The sequence below is a fragment of the Puccinia triticina genome, chromosome 15A (genome assembly GCF_026914185.1).
Source record: "Puccinia triticina chromosome 15A, complete sequence".
Lineage (NCBI taxonomy): Eukaryota > Fungi > Basidiomycota > Pucciniomycetes > Pucciniales > Pucciniaceae > Puccinia > Puccinia triticina.
In genome coordinates this window covers 555,673-569,073 of record NC_070572.1, presented here as the reverse complement: position 1 = coordinate 569,073, position 13,401 = coordinate 555,673, and the positions used below count along the sequence as shown (strand labels likewise).

At 47.5% G+C, this 13,401-nt stretch overlaps 3 protein-coding genes across 3 annotated transcripts; 2 read left to right on the top strand and 1 right to left on the bottom strand.

The window, feature by feature from the left end:
• Nucleotides 1-715: 715 nt before the first annotated feature.
• PtA15_15A66 (uncharacterized protein) lies at nucleotides 716-1,431 on the top strand (the record flags this gene model as incomplete). Its single annotated transcript, XM_053163720.1, has 3 exons — nucleotides 716-886; nucleotides 959-1,114; nucleotides 1,186-1,431. The coding sequence occupies 3 exons, from the start codon at nucleotides 716-718 to the stop codon at nucleotides 1,429-1,431; spliced, it is 573 nt and encodes a 190-aa protein (XP_053027231.1).
• Nucleotides 1,432-4,054: 2,623 nt separating this feature from the next.
• On the bottom strand, nucleotides 4,055-4,557 carry PtA15_15A65 (uncharacterized protein; the record flags this gene model as incomplete). The annotated part of the gene is made up of 3 exons (XM_053163719.1): nucleotides 4,055-4,075; nucleotides 4,164-4,378; nucleotides 4,479-4,557. 3 exons carry the CDS (start codon nucleotides 4,555-4,557, stop codon nucleotides 4,055-4,057), a joined length of 315 nt encoding a protein of 104 aa, XP_053027230.1.
• A 297-nt stretch (nucleotides 4,558-4,854) lies between these two features.
• Nucleotides 4,855-8,976, top strand: PtA15_15A64 (uncharacterized protein; the record flags this gene model as incomplete). Its single annotated transcript, XM_053163718.1, has 8 exons — nucleotides 4,855-4,877; nucleotides 4,952-5,028; nucleotides 5,119-5,175; nucleotides 5,275-5,436; nucleotides 5,526-5,794; nucleotides 5,885-7,314; nucleotides 7,373-7,453; nucleotides 7,536-8,976. The coding sequence occupies 8 exons, from the start codon at nucleotides 4,855-4,857 to the stop codon at nucleotides 8,974-8,976; spliced, it is 3,540 nt and encodes a 1,179-aa protein (XP_053027229.1).
• Nucleotides 8,977-13,401: the final 4,425 nt, after the last annotated feature.

The window sequence follows — 13,401 nt, the reverse complement described above, 5'->3', positions numbered from 1 at the left end:
AGACTTTGGCACAAAGCTTCACTGACGGAGTTCACCGCTTCGGTTATCTGATGGCTGGGTCGATTTTCGTTACAGATCGATCTGCATGCGCTGGCCGGTTACTGATACTCAATGTCGGGGCAAACTCGATCTGAACGATGCCTTGAACTGCAATTGTGAAAAAAGGTGTCACAAAAACTCGTTTTAAGGTGCCGTATTCCTTAACAGGCCTTCAAAACACCTGCCCATATTTTGTCAGGTGATCTTATGTAATTTTTGAATAAATTGAAGAAGGGAGTCACACTAGTCTTCCTCTCGGCCGGAGATCCAGGACTGGCCAGACCTGCGGAAACAAGAAAATTGCCTTGCAATCAGATCAATGGTTCGGCGCGAGCATCCGTTTTTTGTTTGATCAAGAGAAGGAAAAAAAGTATTAAAACGTGTTACTCACTGCAGACTGAATGTAGTCAGTTTTAACTTAGTCCCCTATTATTGTTGCGGCTTTATAATACCGAATATTTCCGGTTGCCAAATCAATGCAGAAATCAAGACAGGCATGCTATAAAATTCTCCTTCCACAACGTCCCTGCTTTACATCTGAGCAAAACACGCACACACGGAATTGTAGCTGTTACGTCTAGACTGAATATAAAATGCTCAAAATCGTTTTCCGGCTACTTCTTCTACTTGTTGAGTCTGTCTTCTCCTGGCGTGTATCTATGCTTCCTCGCTCACAATGACGTCTTCTTGCTTGCTCGGGCAGTTTATCAAAAAATGTTTTGCGATGGAACTCAAAACTTTTCAATCGGATACGAGGCCACTCTTAACCATTATGAGTGAAATTGAAAATAGTATCACGGAGAGCGAGAGAGAGAGCCAGGCCCAGAGGGCCTCAAAAGTTCCTTCGGTAAGTTCACAATCCAGATTTCGAAGCAGATCCGCTTTCTATTTCACCAGCGCTGATGAATTGGAATCAAAGTTTATGCACCACAACACCCCCAACTTATTTGACTCGAAGCCTGGCCAAGGAATGACAGGTAACAAAGAACAGGGTGTCTCCGATCAAGTGATTGAAAACCTTCGATTGGCCAATCAGAACAAGGATAATTCCAATTGGTGGCTCCCCGGTTCTTCAGTGAGTTCACATTCCAAATCGTGTACAATTCTGTACTTACGAAGCACTGATGACTTGGTGTCATGATCAAGTGTTATGGTTTGAAAAAGAAAAAGAATGAACTCATTTGGAACGAACCACATATTGGTGAGGAATGGGCAAGATTGGAAAGTGAAAAAAAAGATTCATCCCCAGGTTACAAGTCTCTCGACTGGCTTTATCATGCTACTGGGAAATACTCTAGAAAAGGGTTGGCCTATGTGTTCACGACTATAGTAGTTGGATGGCTTGGCCTTTTAACTTTCATGATTTCTTTTGGAATTCTATCATCCAAGTGAAGTATGATATCATTATCTGTGACATTGATTTAAAAATATTGTTTTCTCTCAACATGTCTTTGGCCCTTGAAGAATTCCAGTACATGCATTTTAGCATGTGGAATGGATTTCTGTTTTAAGGAAAATGCATGTGTTGAAGATACTTTGGCATTTGGGATTACAGTGTGTCATGATTCAAGATGGCAGCACAAGGAGATCTGGGTACCTGCTGCAAGTCTGGGGACCGCCTGTGTTTTTGGCTCAAAGCAGACTGGATGGCCAGAGGTGGGTACCTGGGTATCAAGAACTCACTGCTAAACAAATGACTACAGTTCAGGCTTAAAAGATCTTATCTGGAGGAAGGCCCTGCAGGGTCTCTGTCTCACAGAGAGGCTTTCCCCCAAGCTCTCACCAGGGGAGTTTGCTCAGCACTTGTGTGCAAGCTCCATCATTGAACTCAGTCATAGATTTGGTTGGATCTCAGTTAGATTCTGGTTGGAAGGCAAGTTCATGTATGCCACAAAGTAACTTTATATAAAATGTAATCATACCAAATTTTTTGTGCAATAAGGGTGTTCAAAGGTGAACTGCATATATTCATAAATTCATAAATCATAAATGCATATTTTTTTTTGGCAGTGAAAAAAGATGAACATTGACCACCCCCAAATTACAATCCCCTGGCGCTCATCCAACTCCCTGAACCAAATGCCACACCACTGCCAATGCCTCGCAAAACAGGACGCAAACACCTGACTGAGGACCTCGAGTTCACCCTGATTGCAAGTATGTGGAAGATCAAGCTCCGCCAACAAAGATCTAAACACCATCACTCAATCCAGCAGAATCCATCCCACCAGTTTTTCAACTCAATTATGGTAGCCCACATCCTCCAAAAATCTGGTGCCCCCCAAAGTACCCTCCTTCAGTACCTCAACGTCTCCTCAATTCTCTTCCATCAGAAAAACTCGGCAACATCTCAAGACAATTCCTCCATGAAACATCAAGACACAATTGCAAAAAACCAAACATTGATGCTGCTCAACTTCACCCATCAAATCAACTCAACACGCTACCTAGAGCCTCAAATCCCTTGACCTTGCATTGCCTCACTTCCAAAAACATTTGAGGTTTTAACGGCAATCGGAGGGAACATTTTTATGCAATGGGTCAGTCCCTCTGCACTACCAAGTAACCAGCCACTCACTTATCCTTCCCCATTGCAGGCTCGGATGTTTACTGAAAGCTTTTCACTGCTTGCAAACAAGATTCAAGGCCACTACATATTTTATAACAAATCAAACAACCCACAGGCTCCGGTAGAGTATCAGCTGTTGGTTGCTTTATCTCATCTTGGCCTCGCCGGGAATGGTGCATACCCCCACATCTTGGCACAGCTTTTTAACATATGTGGTAAGTCTCTCTCCAACTTCATGCTCACTCTCAACTGATGATTGACTCATTCACATCACATTCCCAGAGGGGACTGTTGAAAACTTTACAAACCGCTGCATCTTGGCAATCCTTGAAAGCCTTGAGAATGAATTGGTTTACTGGCCAAACACTCAAGAACGTGTAAATGCAAGCTTGCTAGCCAAAGGCACCACAGTTTTTGACAAATGCATTGTTTTTGTTGACGGTACCATCTTTCATTTCTTGGCAGCACCCTCAAAACACAAATAGGACTACTGGATGCGGAAGATGGTGTATGCGTTCAACTCCCTCATAGTGTGTAACTCAAGGAAACAGATCATCTACGCGGTCCATGGCTGGTGCGGCAGTTCTCATGACCAACGTGTATACAAAAACTCAAAGGTGAGGAATGTGTTATGGCCTGGTGTTATACCTCTCCAGGGGAGAGTTGATGCCCGCTACAATTGTGTAGCACTGCGGGCATATCGATGTCACTGCGGGCCGCAGCGACATCATGACGCTGCACAAGGATTTTCATTTGTCAGTTGCAGCAACAACTGCACAAGCCCGCAAACCAACCCAATGGCCGGCGCAGGGCTGGACATTAGCGTAGTATTTACGTCCTCAAGTGAGTGATCAAGGAGCTCCAGTGGGGGTGGATCAGCAACATGGTGCTGGTTTGAGCCCCCCTTTTGGCTGGGTGAGTTGTTTGGTCCTCATTTTGAGCCAATCACCACCCGCCACCGCCCTGAACCATACCGAATAGCCTTCACAAGCAATTCGGAAAGGGGTTGGTGATCCGTGATATTTTCGGATTGCCCTCCAGTAAAACTTCCAGGAAAATTCCAGTGGAAACGCCGACCGTCTGGCGACGGTTTCCCCTTGCAGGCAGTTGAACCGAATTCATTTCGGGTACCGATTGAAATCATTTCGAAAAGCTTCACTCGTGGTGTAGGAATTCTGACCCAAATAAAATCAACAAAGGTGATTGGGACGAGCTTATTTGGTTAAAGGATGATGCTGCTTTTCTCTACGCAGCTCCAAATATATCAACTGCCATACCGATTGTAGGGTCCTCGCGTTGATCAGGGTGGCTTGCTTTGAAGACGATGATACCATTCCTAATGAAGTCTCAAACATAAAACTGAAGAAACAAGTGCAGATGCTATAAGGGACTGGTGGATTACACGACAAGGATCGGAGACAAGAAATGCAGTCGTTTTTCAGGAGCTCATCTGATTACTCCCCCGCCCTGTTAGGTAGATAACATCCGCATTGAGACGATTAAGTGATCAGTAAACGAGAGGGTTGTTTGAACAACAGCCATCAACTAGACTCACGTTGATCAGCTCAATTTCAGTCGAGCTGGGAGTGTTGTAATGCCAGGGCAGTTCGCTTGGATCGTCGTACCACAACACCCGTTCCTTGGACTGCGATGCTTGAGTCGATGATGATGAACGGGCAGCAGGATTTTGCTGGAGCTTGAGGAAGTCCGAAAACTTTGACTTGATTTCCTCAGGCGCCAGAGGGTGAGAAGTAGCGGCAGGGGACGGAGCTTCCGAGGCAAGATTGAACCGTCGTTTCCAATTTTTCATGTCAATCCAATGATCCGAAAATTTGGCTAGAGTTGGGTATACCAATAGAAATCACTCAACAGTTGTACACCCTTTTTCCCAAGAATCGTATCAGAGGCTTATGAACGTGTCCGGCTGAACGTGCTGAGCTAGAAATCATCTTGAGTTTTAGTTTGATGCCGAATTCCAGGTTTGAGGGTCGGAAGCCTGAGGTCTTCCCGGACACACACGGGCCTCCGATTGAGTTTCACTTGGTATGTTGATCTGCGTGACATCTACCTGAGAGTGAACTAGCCGCAGCCAGAAGCCCCCTTGTGTCACATGACCCCCCTTTAAGTACTTCATTGATTGACCCCAGTCGCGCCTGCATACAACCTCACCAGACACCATTACAACAACATACCGGCGTGAGGCTCTTCACTGGTTGGATATACAACTTGAACGAAAATTCGACAGTATGGGCGTACCGGCCTTGTTCAGGTGAGCTTCTTCTATTGGCCTCCCCAGCACTAGTATCAACAATTAACTAACTTTGCTGGTACCTGCTTGATCAGATGGTTGTCGAAAAAATACCCCAAGGTCGTGGAGCAAGTTATCGAGGACGTGCCGGCGCAAAATGCAGTCGAGGGAGGTATGGCTTAGCAGACTTAGTATTGCCGTCACCGGAAAGCTTCTGAATCTACAACCTATGACTTGGCACCCTCGTTTTACTTTCACGCAGGTACGGAGGAAGTGCCAATCGACATGAGTCAAAGAAACCCAAACGGGATCGAATTTGGTCAGTCACATCGTCAAGCTAACCTGACCAACAGCAGAATGGATTGCGATTACTAAACAGTTTACCATATTCATTTTTATTGGCTAAGGGGTTTATTAGACAATCTGTATCTCGATATGAATGGTATCGTCCATCCTTGCACTCACCCTGAGGGTAAAAAACCACCAGAGACCGAGGCAGAAATGATGATCGAAGTTTTCAAATACACCGAGAGAGTCGTCAACATGGTCCGACCTAGGAAGCTATTGATGATCGCAATCGGTTAGGTTACGTTCTTACAAAGCATGCCCGCTTGCCCCTTGCTAATCTTTCTTTATTTTTACTTATTGTCGCCACGTTACTTTTGACAGATGGAGTGGCGCCCCGAGCAAAGATGAACCAGCAACGTTCGCGTCGGTTCCGAGCAGCTCAAGAAGCGAAAGTCAAGGAAGAAGAAAAACAAGCTCTTATTGAAGAATATATACAACAAGGCAAGGAACTCCCGGAGGACTATAAAACCAACAAGAAAGCTTGGGACTCGAATGCGATCACTCCGGGCACGCCATTCATGACCCTGCTAACGGAAAGCTTACGATATTGGATCGTCTACAAGATGAATACCGACAAAGGCTGGAGTCAAGTTCGTTCTAGCTTGATTGTTGCATCCCCTTTTTAGCATCCTTGACATTATTTTTGACTTTTGGATGTTCTTTTCCGCCTGAAATATCAGATTCAAGTCATTCTTTCCGACGCATCAGTTCCTGGAGAAGGGGAACATAAGATCATGGATTTTGTGCGTCGACAGCGAACTCAGCCATCCTATGATCCCAACACGAAACATGTAATCTATGGATTGGATGCAGATCTTATTATGCTATCGTTGGCAACACATGAACCTCATTTCAAAGTTTTGCGGGAAGATGTTTTTGCAGACCAGAAGAAAGGGAAAGGTTGTTACACCTGTGGTCAACTTGGGCATCACAGTAGTCAATGTCAAGGCAAACCGAAAGAAAAAGTAGATGAACATGACACCCAACAAAAACCCGTTGAAAGGAAACCATTCATATTTCTAGACGTCGGGATTTTGCGCGAATATCTGGCCATAGAATTGAACATCGGTGGACTACCGTTCCCATTTGATCTCGAACGTGCTATCGATGACTGGGTATTGCTGATTTTCTTCGTCGGAAATGATTTTCTACCTCATCTGCCAAGTCTCGAGATTCGAGAAGGTGCGATCGACACTCTGCTTAAAATATGGAAAACCAATCTTGGCCGAATGGGCGGGTTCCTGACCGACTGTGGCGCGTTGAATTTGAAACGCACGGAAATTATCTTGGAAGGACTGGCGGCACGAGAAGATGAGATTTTTCGCAGACGTAGAGAAGCCGAGGAGAGGCAAGATCAGTCCGCCAAAAGACGTAAAATTGAAAGTGACAATCGGGAAGCTCACATCAAATCATCATCCACCAGTCAGCACCAGCCTACCTCCAATGAAGGCAACCCCCCAACCCTCAGCTTGCCCCCAAAGCCAAACTTCTCGCTAGGAAACGTCGGATCTACTATTCCAGGGCTAGGCGGCACCAGCTTATCTATGATGAGTAATGCGGACGTAGTCAAAAATCGATTTGCGATCAGGACGGCTAATATGGATGCCGCTGCCATGCTGAAAGCAGAACTGAGCGGAACATTAGAACTTCCGACGCCTGCCGCCAGCGGTGATAATGCCGTGACGCCCATGGAGACTTTGGATGTGACGAAACCCACGTCCAACGTTCTACTCCAAGCGCAGGACTCGTCCGATGTCATCCAACCTGTACCGACTACCTCGCAAGGCAAACCATCCGATTCTGTCAATGACGGATCGGCAGATGCAACAAACGCAAATGATTCTTGCCATGAACCTGTAACCGGCCCTCCTAACGCGGATACCGATCCAACTATTAAACCAAACACGCCAGGTCAAAAGCGTAAAGCCGATGAGCTTGAATCTGCTGATCCGGAAATCGGCGCTACCGAAGATTCGGCCGTATTGTCCGAAGATGACGATGAAGATGAAGCCCCCGGAGACGTATCCGTTTTCGTTCCCGGTGAGCCTAGTCGACCGGCCCCCTTGAAAATGCTCGGTAACAATATGGTCGAGCAAGACGACACAGTCAAGTGAGTATTCCTGCCAACGTTGTCGATGGTGCCCAATCCCTGACCTCTCTATCCACAGACTTTGGGAACCGGGCTACCGCGAACGATATTTTAGACAAAAGTTTGGGATCGAGTTGAATGATGAAGTTGAAAAACGAAAGTAAGTCGTGCCCACCCGTAGGCTCATCATAGGCCACTTTTTCACTGACCCTCACCAATCGAACTGATTTCGCTGTCAATAGAATAGTCAAACATTACGTCGAAGGCTTGGCATGGGTACTGGCTTACTACTACCAGGGATGTCAATCTTGGCAATGGTTTTATCCTTACCATTATTCTCCGTTTGCTTCTGACTTTACGAACTTGGAAGAGTTTGAAATCAAGTTTGACCTTGGACAGCCATTCAAGCCATACGAGCAACTCATGGGCGTTTTCCCAGCTGCCTCAAGATGCCATATTCCCGAGGTTTACCATGAACTGATGATGAATGATGATTCGCCGATCAAAGACTTTTATCCTGAGGATTTCGAAATCGATATGAATGGGAAAAAAATGCTGTGGCAAGGGATCGCACTGCTGCCGTTCATCGAACAAGATCGATTGTTAAATAATATGAAGGACTGCGAAAATAACTTGAAAGCTGAGGATAAAATCAGAAACGAACCTGGCCATGTGGTTATGTTTTGTGGCGAAGCTCATCCTCAATATGAAAATTTTTGTAAAATATACCAAAAACGAGATAACAAGGAAGCCGTGACACTGGATCCTGCGCACGCAAACGGAGTCTTTGGCTCAGCATTGCCCGACCCAGATTGCATTCCAGGCTCGACGTTTTATTCGCCACTGCCGACTGTTGGGCTGCCCGACATCTCGAACGACAAGTCGATATTCGCTCGGTTTTTCGTCCCATCGCAACTAGTTCCTCACCGGAGTCTACTGCTAAGTGGGGTTACCTTGGAACGACCCACTCTGAATAATCATGACCGAGACTTGACTCGTCGGGGTGGAAATCAAGCGCATGGGGGTAACCAACACTACGGGAACGATGGCTTTCATCAACAGCGGAGAGACTTCGGGGACGGGCCAGGAATCATGACGCATTATCCTAATCATAATTCCAACTCCGGCGGGGGTGGCGGCTACTGGAACTCCAACCGAGGACCTGGTAACCATTCCCAGTACCAACAACCTCCTCACCAAGGGTATGCAAACGACTACAGGAACCCAGGACCGCCGGCCACCAATCATCGCGGTTACGCCAACGGCCCGGCCCATCATCATCCCAATAGCTATCCACAAGGAGGTCACTATGCGCAGAGAGCGCAGCACGCATTGCCTACAAGTTTTGGATCCACCAATGCGAGAGGCGGAGGCGGCTACCGGCCTCCTTACGGCGCGCCTCAGCCGGCCTACTATAACGCGCCCATGAACCATAATAATGGCGGGCACGTTCCACCGGTCAGGTACGGCGGCACAGGGGTTGGTGGACTGCCTCAACACACCCCAGCGGCCTCTTTTCCCAACCCATATCCTCCCCCAACTCAATCGGCAACACATTATTCCCGAGCTGGGTACCGCCCGCCGGGGATCACCCCCGCCGTCACTCGAACGGTGCCCAACTACCCTCCTCGTGCCGCCCAACAACCCTCTCGGCCTCCTTACAATCACTCATCTGGCAAGTAAAGTCGAGAAACAAAACTGCCTCTATCCATGAATATTTTGCGAAGCAAGAAACGACTCGCGAAATAGCTCGATGGCCCTTATGGACTTCCTTTCTCTCCCAATCTATCCCCACCTTTTAATCTTGTTCTTCTGTCTCCAATGTGGCTTATCCAAAAAGACTCTTTTTTCGCTTCCTGTCAAACTCCGTGGTTTTCTGCGTGTATATAGGAAAAAAACTGACCTCAACTGAATAACCAATCAACGTGATTACGTATTGTTATAGCTGTATCAGGTATGAAATGAAAGTACATGAAGTATACATATGGAGCAACAAGTTTGAAGAAGTAAAAATCTGAACGGGCCTCATTTCTTTCTCATGTGAACCATGGATTCCCAAAGGGTCCCCCTTTTTGCACACCAAAAAACTCCCCTGCGCACACCAAAAAGGTGTGCAAGTCTGTGCACACAACATTACTTGGTGTGCATGTCTGTGCACTTCAAGACCCATGGAGTGCAAGAAGACCACGTCTTCCAGGAGTTCTCAATTGCCACACAATGCTGGTCATTGGGGGGACTCATCCCTCTCAATGACAACCATTGATGGCCGCTCTGCGCTGGCCATCAAGGGGGCAGTGCGGCAGGGTGCACTGCAAGGGTTTCTGGAGTGCGCTTCTGTGCACTCCAATATTTCCTGGAGTGAAAATAGTGCACTCCAATATTTCCTGGAGTGAAAATAGTTTACTCCATAAACCACATATTTTTGGAGTGAACTATTTTTACTCCAAGAAATGCTCAAGTGCGCACCTTTTTTGGTGTGTGCAGGGGAATTTCTTGGTGTGGAAAAAGGCAGACCCTTCCCAAATGGCCAGCTTGATCCACATTTTGCCCCTCCACCCTTGGCCCAATCCACATTTTGCCCCTCCACCCTTGGCCCAAATGAGGTAGCAGAATTTTACTGTGCATTGTTGCATGGCTGCAGTAGTGTAAGGTGGATTCACTAGCAACAATGGGCCTTTACTATACAGATATGTATAGTATTGCTATGGAATTTGTTTTGGTCCAATAACGGTACTGATATTTCCATTTTCCATAATGGATTTTTAATACTATATCCAATTGCATGAGGGTATTTTTGCTGGAAAACACTATAACCAAATGAAGGAAGAAACAAAAAATCTCAAATACTGGCCAGATGTGGCCAGTACCACTACTTAGGGCCTGTACTATATCCCGCGGATTCCCAGGATCTCACCCAGGATCCCCAACTTTCTGTTAAACTCAAGTGACCTAGAATCCAGAGTACCATAGCACCTAATTGGCATCCTCATAATCCAAGGGAAATGGTCTGTTTTCCTTAGATTGGAAAAATAGGTCAGACCTATTTTTCCACCTTGGATTCCACCTTCCCCCCCCCCCCCCCCCCCCCCCCCCCCCCCCCCCGCATGGTCAAAGATACATACACTCCTCACACCCTTGTATTGACTCCCCTACACATGACAGTAATTACCGGCCATCAAGAGAAGATCACTACAACCTTGATGGCCGGCAAAAGCCAGTCATTTAGGGGAGTGCATACACACTGATGAAGTGTCAATCTAGCACTGCTTAACACATTGTTGCTTACACATCCAATCATCATTGGAGGCAAAATCACACATCATCATAAGCATACATCTACTGTATTCAACTGCAACATAGCAATGTGTACTTCACTATGAAAAAAACTTGAGAAACCCCTGTCAGTTGACATGCGGCATACTCGAGTTCAGTCTCCATTTAAACAAGCCTCATAAAAAATGAATCCCTGCTGGAATTTTTCGGAAGTTGCTTGGCAGTTTGAGCTAAGCAGTATGTTCAGACTCTGCTTAGCCACACCAGCCACCACACTAACTTTGTGCACAGTTAGTGTGGAGCTGCTCAGCTGGCACAGCAGTAGCACCTAAATACATGCGGGCACCCTTTCAAGCGGGAGGCATCCCTCCCTCCGACAGACGAGGCCGCATACACCCACCCGCGTGGACCAGGAGGAATCCCTCCCGGTCAACAACATAACACGACCCGGAGGAATCCCTCCTGCCCTGGTCAACAAGGCAAGATAACAGTTGACCGGGCGGAATCCCTCCCGGTCGACAGTTATGTACAATTGTCTGGACTGGGAGGACTCCCTCCCGGTCGACAACATCACACAACAGTCAACCGGGTAGAATCCCTCCCGGTCGACAACATAGCACAACTGTTGACCGGGCGGACTCCCTCCCGGTCGACAACATAGCACAACTGTCGACCGGGCGGAATCCCTCCCGGTTGACAGTTATGTACAACTGTCTCTGTGCTATGTTATCGACCGGGAGGGAGTCCGCCCGGTCGACAGTTGTGCTATTTTGTCGACCGGGAGGGATTCCGCCCGGTCGACTGTTGTGTGATGTTGTCGACCGGGAGGGAGTCCTCCCAGCCAGACAGTTGTACATAACTGTCAACCGGGAGGGATTCCGCCCGGTCGACAGCTGTATGATGTTGTCGACCGGGAGGGCGTCCTCCCAGCCAGACAGTTGTTCATAACTGTCAAGCGGGAGGGATTCCGCCCGGTCGACAGTTGTGCTATGTTGTCGACTGGGAGGGATTCCGCCCGGTCGACAGCTGTATGATGTTGTCGACCGGGAGGGATTCCGCCCAGCCAGACAGTTGTACATAACTGTCAACCGGGAGGGATTCCGCCCGGTCGACAGTTGTGCTATGTTGTCGACCGGGAGGGATTCTACCCGGTCGACTGTTGTGTGATGTTGTCGACCGGGAGGGAGTCCTCCCAGTCCAGACAATTGTACATAACTGTCGACCGGGAGGGATTCCGCCCGGTCAACTGTTATCTTGCCTTGTTGACCAGGGCAGGAGGGATTCCTCCGGGTCGTGTTATGTTGTTGACCGGGAGGGATTCCTCCTGGTCCACGCGGGTGGGTGTATGCGGCCTCGTCTGTCGGAGGGAGGGATGCCTCCCGCTTGAAAGGGTGCCTGCATGTATTTAGGTGCTACTGCTGTGCCAGCTGAGCAGCTCCACACTAACTGTGCACAAAGTTAGTGTGGTGGCTGGTGTGGCTAAGAGCATTCGCATTCGTCGGGTTAAGTTGACGATTTTGGGCAACTTAACCCGAGCGGCAATCGCATCGGTCCGGGCTAACCCCGGGTCAACAAGCCTCAGGTTTGATTTCAGGCTAAGGTCAGCTAAATTTAGCGAGCCTTAACCTGAAATCTAGCCTCAGGCTAGGGCGGTCTGCGACTCATTTCAGCTCACTTTAGCCTGAAACTGACCTGAAACTGACCGAACGAATGCGTTTGCCCACCTCGTCAGCTACCTGCCCACAAACCCGGGCTTATTTAACCCGAAAACTTAGCGAACGAATGCGAATGCTCTAAGCAGAGTCTGAACATACTGCTTAGGCTGAGCTAATCCATAAAATTACATGGATTCAACCAGGAATAAAGCTGGACAAACTCAGGTATGTGGCATTGTATCAGCCTGGATCTGGCATGTCAACTGACACCAGTTTCTCGAGTTTTTTTCATAGTGCTTAGCTCAATGGTTAGAGCATCACTCATGAATGCTGAGTATGTGAGTTTGACTCTCACAGTACACAAGGCTGTGGGTTCAATACCCACCTCACTCAGACCTTTCTTTTCACTTGTTCAATACACACTCCACCAATGGCTGGTCAGGAGGTTTTTCATTTGCAATGGCTGGCGGAGACCGTTCATTGATAGGAGTGCACTCCTCCCATGATGCCTGGTCTGTACCGGCCATCAATAGTCACTTGCCCAATTCTCAATGACCAGTTTGTTCCGGTCATTGAGAGGAGTTTCCCAAGATGACTGGAACAAGCTGGTCATTGAGAGGAAGATGTAATCCTCAAGACGACCGGTTTGTTCTGGTCATCAGGGGAGTATGCACTCCTCTTGATGACTGGAACAAATCAGTCATTGAGAGGAAGATGTACTCCTCCCAATGACTGGAACAAATTGGTCATCAAGAGGATTTTCTATTCTTCAAGATGACCGGTTATTTCCGGTCATCTTAAGGATTACATCTTCCTCTTGATGAGCAGTTTGTTCCGGTCATTGGGAGGAGTTCACACTCCCTTGATGACCAGAATGAACCAGTCATTTGTAGGAGTGCATACTCCCTCAATGACCGCAACAAACCGGTCATCTTGAGGAGTAGATACTCCTCTTGATGAGCGGTTTGCTCTGGTCATCAAGGGAATATGCACTCCTCCCAATGACCGGAACAATCCAGTCATCATTGAGGACAGTGATTAATCCTGTGGTCATCAAGAGGAGTAATAAATTCCCTGGATAACCTGATCATTCTGGCTATCTGGAGGAGTACATACTCCTCTTGATGACCAAAAGGACATCCAGGGGAGCTTTTGATGATCAACAGGAGTTCTTGGTGAT